General features: G+C 38.3%; 1 protein-coding gene across 1 annotated transcript; it reads left to right on the forward strand.

The window, feature by feature from the left end:
* Positions 1–1,753: 1,753 nt before the first annotated feature.
* Positions 1,754–16,497, forward strand: ttr (transthyretin (prealbumin, amyloidosis type I)). The gene is made up of 4 exons (XM_020925926.2): positions 1,754–1,851; positions 6,080–6,219; positions 9,185–9,320; positions 16,362–16,497. The coding sequence occupies exons 1-4, from the start codon at positions 1,780–1,782 to the stop codon at positions 16,467–16,469; spliced, it is 456 nt and encodes a 151-aa protein (XP_020781585.2). The 5' UTR covers positions 1,754–1,779; the 3' UTR covers positions 16,470–16,497.
* Positions 16,498–19,064: the final 2,567 nt, after the last annotated feature.

Genomic DNA, 19,064 nt, shown 5'->3' on the forward strand with positions numbered 1-19,064 from the left:
AAAGTATTTTGCACTTCTGGCAGGTCGTTTGCGTGTAGCCATTCTTGCACAGTCTGCATTGCCCACGTTTATCAGCATGGATGGGACAAAAAGGCTCCTGAGTTAAAAAAGCTCATAAAATATGGATGTGAAGTAAGTAGGTAATTGGCATTTAGCTGTTGCAAATCTGCAACGCCTGCCTCGAGAGGGTTAAAATATTCCATCCAGTCCACAAAACACCCGAAGCAAATCTGTTATTACGCCAGACTACTGATGTAAATGTCTGTGTCGACTGAATAATTTTAGAAGTAAAACCAACCTTGCATTTGAAGGATTTATGTCTGAGCAGCAGTGAGTTGTACTTCCTGATAGAAAGCTTGGCAGCGGAGGACTGATACCACCTTGCATCTATCTTACCGGCAAAGTAAAATTTCAGTGCTGCTGAGTTTGACTTTTGCGCTGGGGGGCAAACATTTTTACGTACGCAATCGATTCAAGATTTAAAGTGTGTATTGCCATGTGCACAATAAGGAAACGTCTTGCCCTGTACAATGAAATCATCGCTTTGTGTATTGTAACTATCCTATAACACTACACAGAATAGTTACAATGCTGCTGTTCATAAGCCTCCCATAAAGCCAAACTATACAGCGCATCACACATGACCAGGGGTGTAGTGGGAGTGGTACGTGGGGGTACGACACCAGGACTGAACCAGGACTGAACTAGGACTGAGTGTCGGAACGGGCCCGGTGCTGTGCCTTCATAGACTGTCGGGTGACCGCAGAAAAAAGGACCAGCGCAGAGCTCCGTGCCCGCAGAGCTAAGGGCGGCTACCACCCAGTCGCGCTTTGTGGACACCCTGCTCCGTGGGCTCGTGGTCCTCCCTCTCTCTCAAGTCCAAGATTAGTCCTGGTTTAGTCCTGGTTTAGTTCTGGCATCTCTATGGTAGAATGTTACCATGGAGACACAATGCACACCACCTAAAATGTTTTAAAGGTGCACTGTGTAACTTTTTGGTTGGGAGTTCGTCACATGCTTGTTTCTATAGAGATCCCATTGCTGTGCCTGGAATGTTCCACAGTATGACATTAAACAGCTCTACCTTACATTTATTCAATTACAGGTGATTTTATAGCTCAAAAGTGAATAGAAAAACAGGCATTCTGACTGTGAGTGGGGTCGCCTCTCCACAGATCTGACCTGTAACTTGGTCTGGTTTGGTCTCCATGAAAATAGAAACATTTAATACCATACTGGAGACAAGCATTTGATGGACCCTGCATCAGAAAAGTTACACAATGCAAGTAAAAATACCAGAACCAAAAAAATAAGTAAATAAGTAAAAGTATCTCCTGAAAACAATCTCCATAAGTAAAAGTATTAAAAGTGCCTGTTTAGAAATGTACAAGTGGTTTTATAGCTCAAAAATATCTAGATAAACATTCTGACTGTGAGCGGGGTCGCCTCTCCACAGATCTGACTTGTAACTTGGTCTGGTTTGGTCTGACTTGAGTAACAGAGCCAGACAGAGCAGTGTGACCGTCAGCTTTACACATACCACACTGAAACTTTGCCACTAATATTGTAAACTTGGAATATAAGACAGCAAAGAGTAGCATAGACTTTTTACGCAAGAGTAAAAGTACAAAAATGGTGACAGAAAAGTACTCGTAGAAGTACCGTGTAGTGCTTCCTGCCCGCCTCTGGTCCCTGGTTGCCTATTGGTGAAGAGCGTGGGGTCATGTGTGGTCTGGGTCTGTATAAATCCCGGAGTACAGGGGGCAAAGGGAGATCAGGATGACAGCTTTGAGCGTGTGCGTGATACTACTGTGTCTGCTGCTGTCCACCCACGCCGCCCCGGCCCCTTCGGTGAGTACTACTACTTTGTCTCATACCAGAAACACCTGAGTACGAATGAGTTCATGAGGGTTAAGTTTAGTGGTGGAAGAAGTACTCGATTTTGTTACTTGAGCAATAAAATACTCATGTACAAGTAAAAGTATCGCATGAAAACATCTACTAAAGCAAACATATTGAAATACCCGTTTGAAAATGTAAAAAGTAGAAGTATTTCATGCAGATTTTGAGCTTCTAATGTAATGATTTTGATAAAGATTAGTGCTGAATTTTGTTCAACAGAAACAATGACTGCATTTTTTCCTAGCTGTTTTTATTTGTATATTTGTTTTTGCTTCAGGCTTTTCAGCGGTTCTCAAACTATAATAAAAAAAAATAAAATGTTTTCAGTCCACTTAAAAAAGATAATGGAGTAGAAAGTACAGATACATGCTCCCAGATGTAGTGAGGTAAAAGTAAAAAGTATCCACCAAAATGTACTGAAGTAAAGTACTAGATAAATAATAAAAAATAAAGCACCAGATAAATAATTCGGGTTATGCACTCAGAATATAAGCATGAGAACCAAAAATGTTAGTTGCAAAAACAAGTTGTTATAACTCAATGTATTATTTATCAAAAAAAAAAAAAAAAAAAAAGCCAGTTTTGTTTGTGTTGGTGTAATCCCTCAGTGTTCCTGGAATAGGATCCACAGCAAACAAAAGTTGAATTCGGTGGATTTTTGAGTTCTTTATGTCATTTAATCATGACCGTTCAGATTCAGAAAGTTGAATTTCATGAAGCTGGTCACATAATGCAAAAGTGGTTTTCTATAAGAGAATGTGAATGAAGAATTTTAGTGTTGTTTGATCATGGTGTCAGTAATGGTGAACTTTGGTGAAATGGTCACATTTCTACTCACACTAATCATAAAACTACAAATGTGTGTAGAGCCAACACTTTTACTCCTGTAAGTGACACTGTCCAACATATTACTCATGTAGAAGTAAAAATGTGGTGCCAAAAACAACTGAAGTACAAACTTATTAATGAAGTTACTCAAGTAAATATTCAACTACTATGGTTAATTTTCTATACACTGAGCTGAAAAGATTGTATGAATGTGAATAAAAACAACAGACTGTAATTCACTCAGCACCAGAGTCAGTCTGAGTGAAGATCCTGAGAGCACAGACAGGACCAGACCGAGCCTGGTGAAGGTCTGTGGACTTTAGAAACACATTTACAGCCGCATTATGCAATGACACATTATGTAATATTGTCCAGTAAATACCATATAATATTCATAGTTGCTTTTTTGAACCTCTGGGTTAGTGGGCAGCACTACCCTCTGTGGCACAGGGGCACAGTGGGTAGTGCTTTCACCTCACAGCAAGGAGGTCTTGGGTTTGATTCAGGGGTGCAGGGTTTTTCTGTGTGGAGTTTGAAAGGGCTGGGTATCATTAAGAACAGGGGGGCAAACGGGGGCCATATGCGGTTTTTTTGAACTTCAGTGTTTTAAAAGGTAAATATTGTGGGACTTGAGAGACATGCATGGGATAACATGGGTTTTTTTCTCTTATGAGATGGATTACCAAAAAACTCCTTCCAATTTTAGAGCCCTTTGTGGCCCACGAGTCAAAAAGTTTGCCCACCCCTGATTAAGAAGCTGCCGATACGATACATATCTTGATACATAGGCCACAATACGATACATATCTCGATGCAGTGCAGTTTCGATTCGATACGATATATATCAAAACGATTCGAAAGTGTTCAATAAAAAATAATGGCTAAATAATGTCTGCGGTGATACTAAAAATCCTTGTTAAACCACCTCTTCTGCACAGTTAATATGAAAAAAAGCCGATTTTAATCATCAAAACTGTGAAAATGTCAAATGTGTCCCATAAACGAGTCTCCTTCTTCTAAACAAGCAACAAAACTCCAGCTGTAACAAAATAATTTAGTAAAATATACCAAAAAATACTCTTGGCGATGTATCGATAGAGCAGCCCACGACATTGATACTGTATCATCACATTAAACGTTACGATATATTGATATTTTGATATTTTTGCACACCCCTAGAGTTTGCATGTTCTTCCTGTGTGTGCGTAGGTTTCCTCTGGGTGCTCCAATGTCCCCAAACACTAAAGTCATGCTTGTCTCTATATTGTACATGTAGAAGAAGCCCCTTCCTTTTGGGTGATGTAGTCCAGTGAAAAGAGGTTCTTTATGTCAGCATGATTTTTCTCGTTAAATAAAGGTCAATAACTAAATAAATATTCTGTGGTTATTACTAAATATTACATTTGGTGGGAAAAAAACAAAGTACTGGATGCATTTTGTTATCGTTTGTCATGTTTTTTTATTAATTACTGCAGTTTTACATGATGAATAATGCAGTTTTATTATTATTATTATTATATTACATGTTGGATTTTTATTATATAATGTGGCAGCGTTTTCAGCTCTGGAGAGGGAGACAGATTTGTATGAGCACTCCATATGTTAAAATGAGGAGAAACACATCAGCTCCTGGTTTGGTTTTGTAGCAGAAATAACAGAACACAGTGAAAAGCTGAAAAGTGAACATTTGGCATGATTGAGGAACTTTAAACTGGTGACGGCTTGAATAAATAGTGAACTTGTGTCTCATGTAAAGTTTATTGGCCTTGGTTTTTCAGTACAGTACATCGATTCACATGTACAAATAAAAGCTTCACCCACTAACAGTAAGTCACGGCCAAATGTACAGATACAGAGAATTGTATTTAGCAAGAGACGCAGCATTGTTCAGAAAAATTATAATCGTCATGGTTGTGACTGGTGTCCTTGAGTCTGATATTTTGTGTCTTTGGACGAGGCACACTTTATGTAACTGTTGAATAATCAGCCTATAATAATAATAATAATAATAATAATAATAATAATAATAATAATAATATGAATAATAATAATAATCACCTCAAGAAGCAATGAAATTATCTATGATTTGTACTGCAGTAATATTTGACTATTTGAAGTAGTCCTGGTTTAGACCTGGTCTAGTCCTGGTTTAGTCCTGGTTTAGTCCTGGTTTAGACCTGGTTTAGACCTGTTTAGTCCTGGTTTAGTCCTGGTTTAGACGGGGTTTAGTCTGGGTTTAGTCCTGGTTTAGACCTGTTTTAGTCCTGGTTTAGTCCTGGTTTAGACGGGGTTTAGTCCTGGGTTTAGTCCTGGTTTAGACCTGGTTTAGTCCTGGTTTAGTCCTGGTTTAGACCTGGTTTAGCCCTGGTTCAGTCCTGGTTTAATCTGGGTTTAGACCTGGTTTAGACCTGGTTTAGCCCTGGTTTAGACCTGGTTTAGACCTGGTTTAGCCCTGGTTTAGACCTGGTTTAGACCTGGTTTAGACCTGGTTTAGCCCTGGTTCAGTCCTGGTTTAATCTGGGTTTAGACCTGGTTTAGCCCTGGTTTAGTCCTGGTTTAGTCCTGGTTTAGACCTGGTTTAGACCTGGTTTAGCCCTGGTTCAGTCCTGGTTTAATCTGGGTTTAGACCTGGTTTAGCCCTGGTTTAGACCTGGTTTAGACCTGGTTTAGACCTTGTTTAGTCCTGGTTTAGTCCTGGTTTAATTCTGGTTTAGATCTAGTCCTGGTTTAATCCTGGTTTTGTCAAAAGTATTAAAAATCTGATACTAATTGGTACTAAAACTTGTACTGAAACTGCATATTTATTTGAGCAGGAAACAATACTAAAAAGTCACATTCACAGGACATTTTAAATTAACTTTTCCTAATGATTTTGAGCTGTATCAGAACAAATATAAGAGCACATGGAAATATAAAAGAAAGTACTATGATTTAATGCTGAAAACCAAATTCTAGTCTATTTCTTAGTACTGAAAGAGAGTTTGAATACCTGTTATAAAATGAAACCTCCAGTGTCATCCATTTTCATAGTAAAGCTGTGGATTTATATAAAGTACCTTCCTGCCGTGAGACAGATTAATTCTGTCAGAAAAAACACTACAAAACAGCACTGACTTGGAACGCACTTTAGAAAATGGGGGCGGGTTGACATACAATATTTTTAACTATTTTATTCTTGTTATAACTATTTATTCTTATTATAACTATTTGTTCTTATTGTTATCTGTGCTGCTGTTGACCTGGACCTGAGTGCATTGTTTCGTTTCTGTGTATTTTTTATACTGGAATGACAAATAAATTTGATTCTGATTCTGATTCCTCGTGTGTTTTTACATGTGGTGTTTTTCAGGAGAAACATGGCGGCTCTGACCTGAGATGTCCTCTGACGGTGAAGATCTTGGACGCGGTGAACGGGACCCCGGCTGGACCCATGGCCCTCCGAGTGTTCAGGAGGGGCGCCGACGGGAACTGGGCCCTGGTCGCCTCTGGGTATGTGTGTCAACTAGTATATGTGTAAAAAGGGGTGTCAAATTATCTTGTTAATTGCGATTAATTATTTACAGTCATATTTAGCGTGTTATGCTTTTTAATCGCGTTAATCTTATGTTTAATCTCTAACTTTACTGTTTCTGTACACGAGTTGCCTTATTATAAAATCTGTTTTTATGTGTTGTTAGGACACAGTCCCGCACTGTGCAGTCCTGCTCCGCTCACTCCCGCAAAGAATTGTAGTTTTCATTCCCGTTCTCGCCGCATTTACGATAAACCTGCACATGTCTGAACTCTGAAAACATCGCGACACAGACACAGAACAGACTCACCTTCACCATCAACACTTCTCTGTCACAGAAAAAGCATCTGTATTCTCCTGAGTCGTGTCCTTTAGTCCAACAGAAGCTGAACCACATCAGCACAAGAGCGTTTTTTTTCTTTTCTCCACTTAGTTTATGCAAATTTGCCATGCAGTTTTAAGTTTCGTTTCTGAGACTTGCGCAAAGCTGCATTAAACACATTATAATGTCAAACGGGCTGATGTGGCTCTAGAGTGGTGATGGTTTATATCACAGGTGTCAAACATACGGCCCGGGGGCCAGATCCGGCCCTCCAAGACCTTTAATGTGGCCCTCGGCTGATTTTCTACTAAAATATTTTAATTATATTTTCTATTAAAATATTGGTAATTTTCTGTGGTGTTTATCACAGCAGCGTCTCCAGCGTCTCTGTACGTGGCCCCTCCCACCAGAGCAGCACAAATGAAGACTTGTCTCTTTCCAAACGCTCTTAAAGGACGATCGTTTTGACTGTTGACCGTGACACCCTCATCAGAAAAATGTCAAAAATTAGAAAAGTGGAGCTGAGTGTAGGATTTTTCAAGAAAAATTGACTTACTCCTATTTACATACAAGTTCATGTTAGAATATTGTGTTGAAATTGCATTTTTCTTAAAGTTTCAGGTTGTTCATAATATTATTTTTTTGTAAAAGAAAGAGTTCATCAATTAAAAAAGATTTCTGTAATAGATTTACTTTTGTCTGCACAAATATTTGAAGTTATTGTTATTTTTGGGGTTTATATGACATGAGTTTTCTGATCCGGCCGCTTTGGGATCAAAGTAGGTTGGATACGGCCCCTGGACCAAAATGAGTTTGACACCCCTGGTTTATATGTTGTAAAGTTGAGTTTATTTAAGCAGATTAATAATAGTAATAATAATGATGATACTTATATAAATACGTTAATGATAGTGTGAAAATAATGTAATAATGAATTCAAATAAAAATACCTCAAGTTGAAGCTTTTCTCAGCAATTTTTAGGTGAGATTAAAAAAGAGATTAATTGGATTAATTAATTACAGATCATAATTAATTAATCTCTATTTTTTTTTTATCACTTGACAGCACTATGTTTAAAAGAAAAGCATTGGAAAACACAATAATATGCAGTATAAAATGTGACTTAGACTTAGACAAACTTTATTAATCCACATGGAGATGGGTAAAAGTTATTGTTTACTCAGGGGCCAGTGTAGAGCAAGGACCACCAACATTATTTGTACCCAGGGCCTAGAATTTGGTGCTACATCCCTGATCTGACTGCTACAAGAGTGATTCAATTAAAGTGTAGTGATCTGAGCGGTATATAAAGTAAAAAAAAAAAAAAAAAAAAAAAAAGAGATCATAAAATATATTACGCTATTTTATGATCTCTGTTGTAATGTTGTTTCCTCATCACAAAACACAGACCTGGAGTTGTGTTTTGTTTCATTCACACATGTTTAACACACAAACCCTGCAGATTTAAATGATGTTCTTCACTCTGTTCCACCTTGTGATGTCATGTGGTGATACAGGAAGTGCACCACTGTGTTTTTAAACTCGATACACCGTCACTAGAATCACTTGGATGATTTCAGCCCTGGAAAATCGCCAATATCTGCTTAACTAAAAGTAAAAGATAGACGTTAACTTGAAAACCACCACTTCATGACATCACAAGGTGGAACAGAGCATTTTTTAGCTTTGGAGATGTAGACAGACTAATAATAAAGGATTATTCAAACATGTGTGAATGAAACAAAACACAACTCCAGGTCTGTTTCCGAGGAGGGAACAACATCGTGACATGACTTAAAGCTCACAAGAGTCAATTTTATGTAATATAGGACAACGGTTTTCAATAGGTGAGGTCTGCCTACACTGGGGGGCGCCAATGAGCTACTGAAGAGGCACGATACACAAGGACTGAACCAGGACTGATCCCAGGACTGAACCAGGAGGACTAAACCAGGACTGATCCCAGGACTGAACCAGGAGGACTAAACCAGGACTGACCAGGACTGAACAGGAACCAGGACTGATCCAGGACTGAACCAGGAGGACTAAACCAGGACTGATCCCAGGACTGAACCAGGAGGACTAAACCAGGACTGATCCCAGGACTGAACCAGGAGGACTAAACCAGGACTGAACTTGGACTAAAACAGAACTGAACCAGGACTGAGTATCTAGACGGACCTGGAGGTGCGCCCGTGGACATCCTGCTCCTCAAACTTGGGGTTCTCCCTCTCTCTCTCAAGTCCAAGATTAGTCCTGGTCTAGTCCTGTTTAGTCCTGGTTTAGTTCCGGTTTAGACCTGGTTTAGATCTGGTTTAACCCTGGTTTAATCTTGGTTTAGTCCTGGTTTAGTTCTGGTTTAGTCCTGGTTTAGTCCTGGTTCAGACCTGGTTTAGCCCTGGTTTAGACCTGGTTTAGTTATGGTTTAGTCCTGGTTTAGTCTTGGTTTAGACCTGGTTTAGTCAACTGTCTTTACTTACTCTAAGGGTAGGCTCACATTCACTCAATTTGAAAAACCCTGATATAGGACATAAAATAAAACTCAAAAACAATAAAATAAATACAGTAAAATAAAATAAAAACATCAAAATAAGCTAAGCGTGGCCGTGTGTGTGTCCAGGGTGACGGAGGTGACCGGGGAGATCCACGGCCTGATCTCAGAGGAGCAGTTCACGGCCGGAGTGTACAGAGTGGAGTTTGACACGAAGGCCTACTGGAAGAGCAAAGGCATCATGGCTTTCCACGAGGTCGCCGACGTGAGTATCTACGGCACGGTGGCAGAGTGGTTAGCCTCAGGTATCGCGTGTACTTTACTGTAAATGTTTTTGTGAGTCTCCTTGCTCCGTGAAAAGAAATATCTGAAGAAGTTATTTACACAGCCGGTGTAAATGATGTGTGCTGTCCTCGTCGATTCATAAAGTCATGGGTTTGTACCATCATCGTAAACAAGGAAATGGTGCGCGGTTAGCATGCTAGTTGTTAGAAATAGGGTAGGTACCTTTGGACAATAGAGGCGAACATACAGTAAGTATAGGTACACACACGTTAGTAATACCTCTGAAAGTACTTTTATGGCAGTGAATAATTGGGATGCTCTGAATGACTTAGGAAACTGAAAACACACTTAAAAATTAATTTAAAATTATTTACAGGCTGAAATCTGAAACACCGACCATTGGTAAGTGGGTTTCAAAAATCAGACAAGTTTATTCAATGGAACTGAAACTTTTGAAAAGAAGTGCGGTCCAATTATTGACTTTTTCAAATAGACACTTATGCCCTAACAAGCCTTATTTATTTTTTATTTTTTTAATTCATTTTTACAATTTTAGATTTTATAAATTTATATATTTATATATTTTATAAATATATAAATTGTGTGAAGGCCCGGTCTAAACGACACTGTTGATGAGAATTGATTTGTGGCAATAAAAGTAAAAAATAAATAAATAAACAAATAAAAAAAATAAAAAAATTACTTCTGTTTATCACATTTTAAAGGGCCAATATTACACTATTTTCTGATTTTATTAAAATTGTATTATTGTTATTATTATTTATTATTATTATTATTATTATTATTATTATTATTATTATTGTTGTTGTTATTGTTATTGTTATTTAATTATCTGGATGATTTGCAGCAATAAAAAAAAAAAATATATATATATATATATATTTACTTCTGTTTATCACATTTTAAAGGGCCGATATTAAACTATTTTCTGATTATTATTATTCTCTGATTATTACAATTTATTTATGATTATTACAATTTATTTATGATCTCTTATTATTATTATTATTATTATTATTATTATTATTATTATTATTATTATTATTATTATTATTATTATTAAAGTATCTGGATGATTTCAGTTCTGGAATTGTCAATCTCTACTGAACAAAAAAACACTGCTTCATGACATCACAAGGTGGAACAGAGCATTTTGAGTTTTGGAGATGTAGGCAGCGTAATAATAAACAATTACTCAAACAGGTGTGAATGAAACAAAACACAACTCTAGGTCTGTTTTTCAGGAGGTAACAACATTATGAACTGGAGTGCACTATGTAACTTTTTGGTTGTGGGTCTGTCACCTGCTTGTTTCTATGGATATTTCATTGCTCTTTTTATTTATTTATTTATTTGTATTTTATGTATTTATTTTGGGCAAGTAAGAGCTTTACATTCTTATACAGTGGAACAAGTAACATTAGTGAAATCATAATAGAAATAACCACAAAATAAATTGCCCAAAAAGGAGTGGAAAGAACAAAACTTGGCCTAGAATGTTCCACAGTATGACATTAAATAGTTCTACCTTACATTTATTCAATTACAGGTGGTTTTAAAGCTCAAAAATACCTATTAAAACAACATTCTGACTGTGATCGGGGTCGCCTCTCCACAGATCTGACCTGTAACTTGGTCTGGTTTGTTCTCCATGAAGATAGAAAGGTTTAATACACATTCCAGAAAAGGCAAAGTTACACAATGCAGCTTTAAGACTCACTTTTACCCAAAAATCATTACCAGGAAACTATTGTCTCTCATGCAAACAAATCAACATACTGGCATTTCCTTATTGATTTAGTTGGTGTATTTTGGCTGAAAAATTCCACTGGCACAAAAGTCTCGGCGTGTCAACATTTCTGAACACGTTTTTCCGACTCCTGTTGACTAACGTGATATGCAAATGCTACACGGTGTTCGCTTGTCTGCCAGATTTGCAGCATGTTCTTTTTATCGTTCTCAGAAACTTGTTTTAATAGTGAATTTTAGGTATCTACATTTTGTTATACTTTTAACTTTTACTTTAGAGCAGGAACATGTACTTTCTACTTCACTACATTTTTGAACAGGACTGAAGTAAAAGTATTGTTTATTATAGTTTGACACTTGCTGAAAAGTCTGAAAGGTTTTAATTTTATCGAGTTCATAATTTGAATAAACAAAAACATACAAATAAAAAACAGTAGCAGTTTCTGTTGAACAAAATTAAGCATAAATCTGTATCAGAATCATTACTTTTGAAGCTTTACTAGATCTCAAAATCTACACAAAATACTTTTACTTTTTAGTCTTTAGAGATGTTTTGTGTAACTTTTCTGTTAGAGGCTTCGTCAAATGCTTTTCTTCATGGAGTTTGTCCGGAATGTCTCACAGTATGGCATTAAACCTTTCTATCTTCATGGAGACCGAACCAGACCAAGTTACAGGTCAGATCTGTGGAGAGGTGACTCCGCTCACAGTCAGAATTGTTTTTCTAGGTATTTTTGAGCGATGAAACCACCTGTAATTGAATAAGGGCCTGTCCACACGACAACGTTTTTGGTCGAAGCGGTGAAGTCTTTGTTCGTTTTGGCCTTTCGTCCACATGGAGCCGGCGTTTCAGGTGGGTGAAAATGGTGTTCCAGAGTGGAGAAATCTGAGAACGTGGGCGTTGCGTTGTCGTGTGGACAAACAAACCACAGCTTCTGGAAATCGATGACGTCGTGACCCCGATATCGGCAGGGTCCTCCGATGCAGCAGGGGTTTAGCCCTCGAACTGGCCTCCGCGGACCACAAGACCGTTGCCGAAATGTGACAGGTGTAGCCTACAGAGTCGCTCCTGTCGCCCAGCAACCGAGTCACACTGTTAGCACTAATGTTAACAACACACACCACAGAATACACACACGGATCAATAACAAAGATTACGCTCAAGTAATTAACCTGTTGGATTTTAATTCTCATCCAAATCTTATGGCTAAAAATTAAAACTTATGCTTAACTTTTGCAAAACAAAACGGCTATATTTCTGGGATACTTCTAAAATCGGCTAAATTTCCTGAAAGTTTAAAGAAGCGGTGATGAGATCTGCATTATTAAATATTATTATCATTGTTAACAGCGCCACATACAGGTGTGGCAGATGTATTACATTGTTTTCACTCAGTGCTCTGTTGTCGTCTGGACGTGAATATTTATTGATCTGAGACGTGTGGACGCAAATTTTTTTCAGTCTGTAAAAGAAAAAATCCAGGAGTGTTGTCGTGTGGACGTAGCCTAAATGTAATGTAACGGTCAAGCTGTTTAATGTCACACTGTGGAACATTTCAGCAAAAGCAAAAACATCTAAGTAGAAACAAACAGATGACAAACCCCTAAACGAAAAGGTACACAGTGGAACTTGAAGTACATTTTTAAACAGTTACTTCGGTACTTTTACTTGAATAGATTTTTTCATGTGATACTTTTACTTTTAGTATTTTTTTGCTCCAGTATCTGTACTTTTACTTAAGTAACAAACCTGAGTACTTCTTCCACCTCTGCTTGAGTTTTGGTCTCTCTCATACTACCCTGAGTGCGTGACAGAGATATATGACCTAGTTAGTTTCTATTGGTTAAAGCAACACCGTGTCATTTTCTGGAGGTGGCTTATCACCTGCATGACTCCAGGAGAATTTGGAAACTATAGAAACAGGTTTAGTTGAGGTTTATGCCAACTGTGGAATATTACAGTCAGAGACATTTCCATGGTGACGAGCAGGAATAGACCCTCCTCTAGGCCATGTAAGAGTCAGGTTTGTGGAGATGCAAGCCCACTATAGGTTAAAAAAACAAGATCTGCTATTTAACTATTCCAGTGGAGGATTTGTTGCCTATTTCTCATCTAGAAATGACAGAATTTTTACAATGAGTGAGGTCGCCTCTCCTCAAACCTGACCTGTAATTTGCTTGTTTCCATGGAGATTTTAAAGAATTGAACTCTATACTGTGGAACCTTCAAAGCAAATCGGTAACAGCTCCATCAAGAGAAGCAATTTGCAGTTTTTCAGCCTTTTACAACGCTTTTATCTCATCGAAAACAGACCTGGAGTTGTGTTTTGTTTCATTCAGACATGCTTGAGCAACTCTTTATTATTAGTCTGTCTACATCTGTAAACCTCAGAATGCTCTGTTCCACCTTGTGATGTCATGAAGCTGTAGTTTTCTAGTTAACAGCTACATTTTATCCAGGATATCCCCAGGTTTGATTACCCCAAATTTAAGACTTTTGTTAGACCTTTTTAAGACCACTTAAATGAAAATTAAAACCAACATCGCACCCGATAAACACCAGATCCAATTCTAATAATGACCAACAAACTACAGGACTGTATCTAGAATCTAACTGTGGATTAAACCTGCCCTACCTCATGACCCATCCAGCGTCTTCCTCACTCTACTGATCAGATTTTTTCGCCCCTATGTGACCTGTATCTGATCTTTTAATGACAGTCTGAATGACACAGATCTGATTTTTTCAAATGCCACCCAGGCCACTTGGATATGTGCTCCTGAAACCGATACATATTTGATCTTTTGACATGCGACTTCAGTCTGAAAGGCCAAAGCGCATTCATCCGACCTACACGTTATCAACAAGCCACAAACATCACTATTCTGCGCCGAAGTAGGCGAAAATTGGTAATGAACTCTGTGTCACTGAAGTGAAGCACATCACCACTCACCACTCTTGGCTACGTCTCCACATCCACACGTTCCTTTCAACGGACGTTGCTGACGCTGCCCCACAAAACGCCACGGCCAAAAACCTCATCCTTCTCCTTCTCAATCTCCTCCTTAAAACAAGTAAGTTGTTCATGTTCTGGCTCCGGTACGAGAGGAACTTTAAAATCACCAGGTGCTCAATGCTTGTGTCCATGTTTGGACAACTTCCGTAAACACAGAACACGCTCGCTGCGGTTGACGTCGTCATGTCCTCCAGTGTGCATGCAGGACACTTTTGGGTCGTTTAATGTTCACACTGGAGATCACATACAAGTCGCATTTAATTGGAAATGTGAACGACCTCGCAAAAACATCGGATTTCACAAAAAAAGCGGAATTGAGCGTTAAGCCCTGCAGTCTGAACGTAGCCTTAGACTTTCATTCATGTGATTTCATGTTTTTTTTTTCTCCTCTCTCTGTTTAACATCGCACTACAGCCCAGGTGAGTAAACAGCAAAAAAGGCTAATAAAATTTAAGACCTCTGACTTGGACAACATAATTTAAGACTTTTTAAGGCCTTAATTTAGGAACATGAAATTTAAGACCTTTTTAAGACGTTTAAGACTCCTGTTATCTTTAGTTCAGTAGAGATTGGCAATTCCAGGTCTGAAATGATCCAGATGATTCTAGTGAAGGTGTATGTGTGTTTTAAACATGTGTGAATGAAACAAAACGCAACTCCAAGTGCATTTGTGATGAGGAAACAACATTAAAACAGTTCAGAAAGTCGAGTGATCTGGGCTCTTTAAAAGAGATCAACACGTTATTTAAAAATGCCTGGTGAATTCTCCATCTTGTCTGTTGTGGTAGTTGTTCTGATATCCGTCTACTGACACAATAAACAATGCGTTATCATATTTGCATGTTGAACGCCAAACTGATCATGTCCATGCATGCATATCCAAACACTTAACAAGCCAACATTTAAAGTGGCAGCTATGACAAAAATGCCAGTACATTCACAACAGAACTTGGGAGACCATTTCTGTCATGTGAGGATTCATAATATTAAAGAAAACCCAACTTTAGTCACAGCATTTAGTCATAGAATTAAAATATTTAGTTTAGGCAAAGTTTTTTCTGTCTTGGGTGTGAATTAAATGGTTTTATATTAGACAGAATTGACTTTTATGAGCTTTAAGTCATGTTATAATTATGTTCCCTCCTTAAAAACAGACCTGGAGTTGTGTTTTTTTCATTCACACATGTTTGAGTAACCCTTTATTATTAGTCTGTCTGCATCTTCAAAGCTGAAAATGCTCTGTTCCACCTTGTGATGTCATGAAGCAATAGTTTTAAAGTTAATCCCTTAACATCTGATTTTATATAGATGTATATAAAAATGTTTTGTGTGTGTTTTTGAGTGAAGAATCCCTCAGTCGTCCAGGTAGAATCCATGGCGAGGAGAAAATTCACTTCCTTATATCTGTCTGCAGTGTGTCCAGCAGCATTCTGACCAGAACTGAAGAAGCAGCTTGGATGAGCTTCGAAATGTCTTCAACCAAACTAACTTTTGTCCAGTCGACAAACTGAATTTTCTCCTCACCATGTGTGTTTTTGACTTGAATTGACAGTAAATCAAGTTGAGATTATTCATTTGACTATAGCAAAAAATAAATAAATAAAAAATGTGGGTGTGTTGCAAAACAAGTGCTTGCCAAAGGTTTCTAGGAAGGTCCTGCTTATGCACTTAACGGCACTAGGGTAATGCAGCTGCTGTCTCGGCTTATATCTTGATCCAAACGGTTTGTCGCATATTTGTGACAGTCGGCATTAAAGGGGCTATCAGCTGCTTTTACCTTTAGTTCAGTAGAGATTGACAATTCCACAACTGAGGTTATGTTTACATTGAAACAAATTACCGTATTGGAAACGATCTGCATCCAGACACATTGTTTCTGTGTCCCCAAGCCTTCCCTATCCACACAGCTTTGCGCACATTTGTTTACGTTTTAAAGAAACAAAACCGCATGGCTAATTTGCATAAACTAAGCGCTCAAAAAACAGCTCGCTTCCTATGCCCTGATGTGGTTCAGCTTCTGCTAGACTTAAAAAGGAAACAACTCAGTGGAATATATGTGTTCTTTCTGTGACAGAGGGGTGTTCTGCTGATGGTGAGTCTGTTCTGTCCAAGTAGTTCTGTTTCCCGTTTGAACTGTTTTCCACAATAGAGTCACATGACCGATGTCACAAACCCAGCGCAATTATTGTCTGTTCCCTGAATGCATCATCATCATCATCTGTTGTGTGTTTCAGGTTGTGTTCGGGGCCCACGCCGAGGGTCATCGTCACTACACTCTGGCTCTGCTGCTCAGCCCGTTCTCCTTCACCACCACGGCCCTCACCCTGGACGTGCACCAGTGACCTCTGTCCCAGCACCACACACAACAACCTCACTTTTTTTGTAGTAAAGCATCTCAAAACAGAAACAAGGACTCATCATTTCATACTTTTACTTATAATAATGGTAAATATAGCTGCAAGCGGCAATGATCAGCCCATAAACTTTCACCATTGATGTCAAAATGCAGTGTCAGCCATTAAAATGTAGATAATTTAATGATATCGTGAGCAACTGATGAGTTACAAACAGAAGCTACGGGCAAACCATAAGGTGTATCACCAAAAAACTGAACCTATGTCTCTAAATGTTACAAATCTGAGCTCATTTGGACCAAAATTCAGGGGCTAGATGCATTTTATAAACATACAGTCAAAATGATGGGGGATTTTTGGTCCAATATGGCCAACTTTCTGTTCATCATAAAGCCATGCGTCAGTTCAGGTTGTCTTATTGTTCTCTATCACTGTTATAAATTTCTTTTGCTTGTCTGCGCTCCAATAGGGGCCCAATTGTAGGCAGCACTGTTAAGTCAGGTCACTTTAATAACCCACACAATAACCGTTTTGTCACATTTTTCAATGATACCTGGTTGGGGGAGTTTTTGTTGACGTATAGGCCCTCAAAAATATTTTGCAAGGAAAAATGATAAAAGAGAAGAAGAATCCAGTGAAGAACAATATCCCTCGCCAGATACTTTGTTACTGGTTTGGACCAATAACAAAGAAAGAATAATCCAATACAATAATACTGATAAAATATTACACTTTTTTTTTAGCTAACAAACTTTACATTTTCTGAAAGCTCTGGCGACATAAAAAAAACATGTTTTTGGTGCAAGGGATAATGTAGAGCCCTCATCAGGGCTCTAGAGCGGGAATCAACGCAGAACAGTGTGGCACGGGACACATTTTGAAAACTCATTACTGGCGCAGGTGGGGGTGGGACTGCACAACATGGGAGCGGCAGGTGGGATGATAAACTACAGTCGCATAATTTAAGTGAGTGTAAAGTAAAATAAACAAATGATGAATGCATACATATCATGCATAATTTGTGCTGGATATTTTATTTGGCATTAATAAAAACATTTTAAACAGCAGACCATCCCCCCTCGCATACGCCGTGTGGGCTGCGCCACTAAATCAGAACTAAACCAGGACTAAACCAGGTCTAAAACAGGTCTAAAAACAGGTCTAAAACCTGGACTAAAACAGGATTTAGCCCGGATTTAACCATGCTGCCGGACCACCCACCTCGCCTCCTCCCATATTCAGCCCAATTCCTTTCACTTCTCTGTGTTTGATGGAGCTTAAGAAAAGCAAAAGTTCCCATCCTGGGACTTGCGGGCAGGAGCAGGACAAAATATCACAGATGCGGGCGTGAGTGAGACTGAAAATTACTATTCTTTGCGGGAGCGAGACTGAAAATTCTGTCCCGCACAGACCTCTAGTATGATGCTTACTTGTTTCCATGGAGATATTAATGTTTTTCCTGGAATGTTCCACAATGGTTAAGCAGGATTCACCGTCCAGCCATGTTACATTTCAGATCTGTGGAGAGATGAGCCTACTGATGGTAAAAAAAAAAAAAAAAAGTTCTTCAAAGTATTATTTTAACAATAAATACACTCGCACACACAAAAACTAGAATGATCACTTCTTAAACCTCAGCCCCTGCAGCCAATCACGAGTCAGTGCTAGAGCTCCGTCCATGTACTGAGAACCAGAAAAACTTTTATGTGTACAACTGTCATCATTTACTAGTCCAGCACAAAAAAATTGAATATCATGAAAAAGTTCTATATTTTTTTAATCACTCATTACAGAAAGTGAAACCCATATATTACATAAATGTGTGTCTGACTAATCATATAAGGATGTACAACAGACAACAGCAGAAAGGGGAAGTTAGTGAGTGATTTATGGTATTGGTATTTCTGGCATTTCTATGTAAAAAGGCAGATTAAACTCATGAATCACAAATTATATCTGTATTTATACAAATGCATCGTTTCCTAGTTCTACTTTCTGCATGAATAGTTGTTTTTGCCTGAACTCTCCCTGCAGCTGGAGTCTTGAGAGAGTTTGGGTCAGATATACAGAGATATGTGATCTTTTTGAAAGCTTTTGCCACGCCCCCTTTTTTAGTCAACAAATCAATCGGCTGAACATGTTTTTATAATCAACCAATAATTAAAAAATAGTCGACTACAGCCCTGTATGTGTCCTCTCTCTGCAGGTTAAAGCTCTGGCAACCCAGGTTCACTTGTGATCGTAAAACTCCTTTTAAAACAAATCAAGAAAAATAGCTCCATCTGGTGGTGTTTTGTGGACAGTGTTGGGGAGTAACAGATTACATGTACTGGAGTAACACAATCAAAGTACAAATTATGAGTAACTGCATTCAGTTACAGTTACTGTTTTAATGAGTGGTAATTAAATTAGTTACTTGATTGAAATAAATGGATTACACAGCGGTATTTTCCTGTTTTCAGTTTTTTTTTTTTTTTGTAATTCCACTCATTGCCGCACAATAAACCAGGTCTTAAACCATGTCTAAACCCAAGTCTAAACCCAGGTCTAAACCAGGACTAAACCAGGACAAAACCAGGACTA

Source organism: Boleophthalmus pectinirostris, unplaced genomic scaffold (genome assembly GCF_026225935.1).
Source record: "Boleophthalmus pectinirostris isolate CB_2022bp ecotype Guang Dong unplaced genomic scaffold, ASM2622593v1 HiC_scaffold_7, whole genome shotgun sequence".
Taxonomy (NCBI): domain Eukaryota; kingdom Metazoa; phylum Chordata; class Actinopteri; order Gobiiformes; family Gobiidae; genus Boleophthalmus; species Boleophthalmus pectinirostris.

Excerpts from the sequence above, each read along its gene's own strand:
- ttr (XM_020925926.2), top strand. The coding sequence starts at position 1,780 with ATGACAGCTTTGAGCGTGTGCGTGATACTACTGTGTCTGCTGCTGTCC. Across the intron at positions 6,220-9,184 it reads TGGGCCCTGGTCGCCTCTGG|GGTGACGGAGGTGACCGGGG; the intron begins GTATGTGTGTCA and ends GTGTGTGTCCAG. Across the intron at positions 9,321-16,361 it reads CTTTCCACGAGGTCGCCGAC|GTTGTGTTCGGGGCCCACGC; the intron begins GTGAGTATCTAC and ends TGTGTGTTTCAG.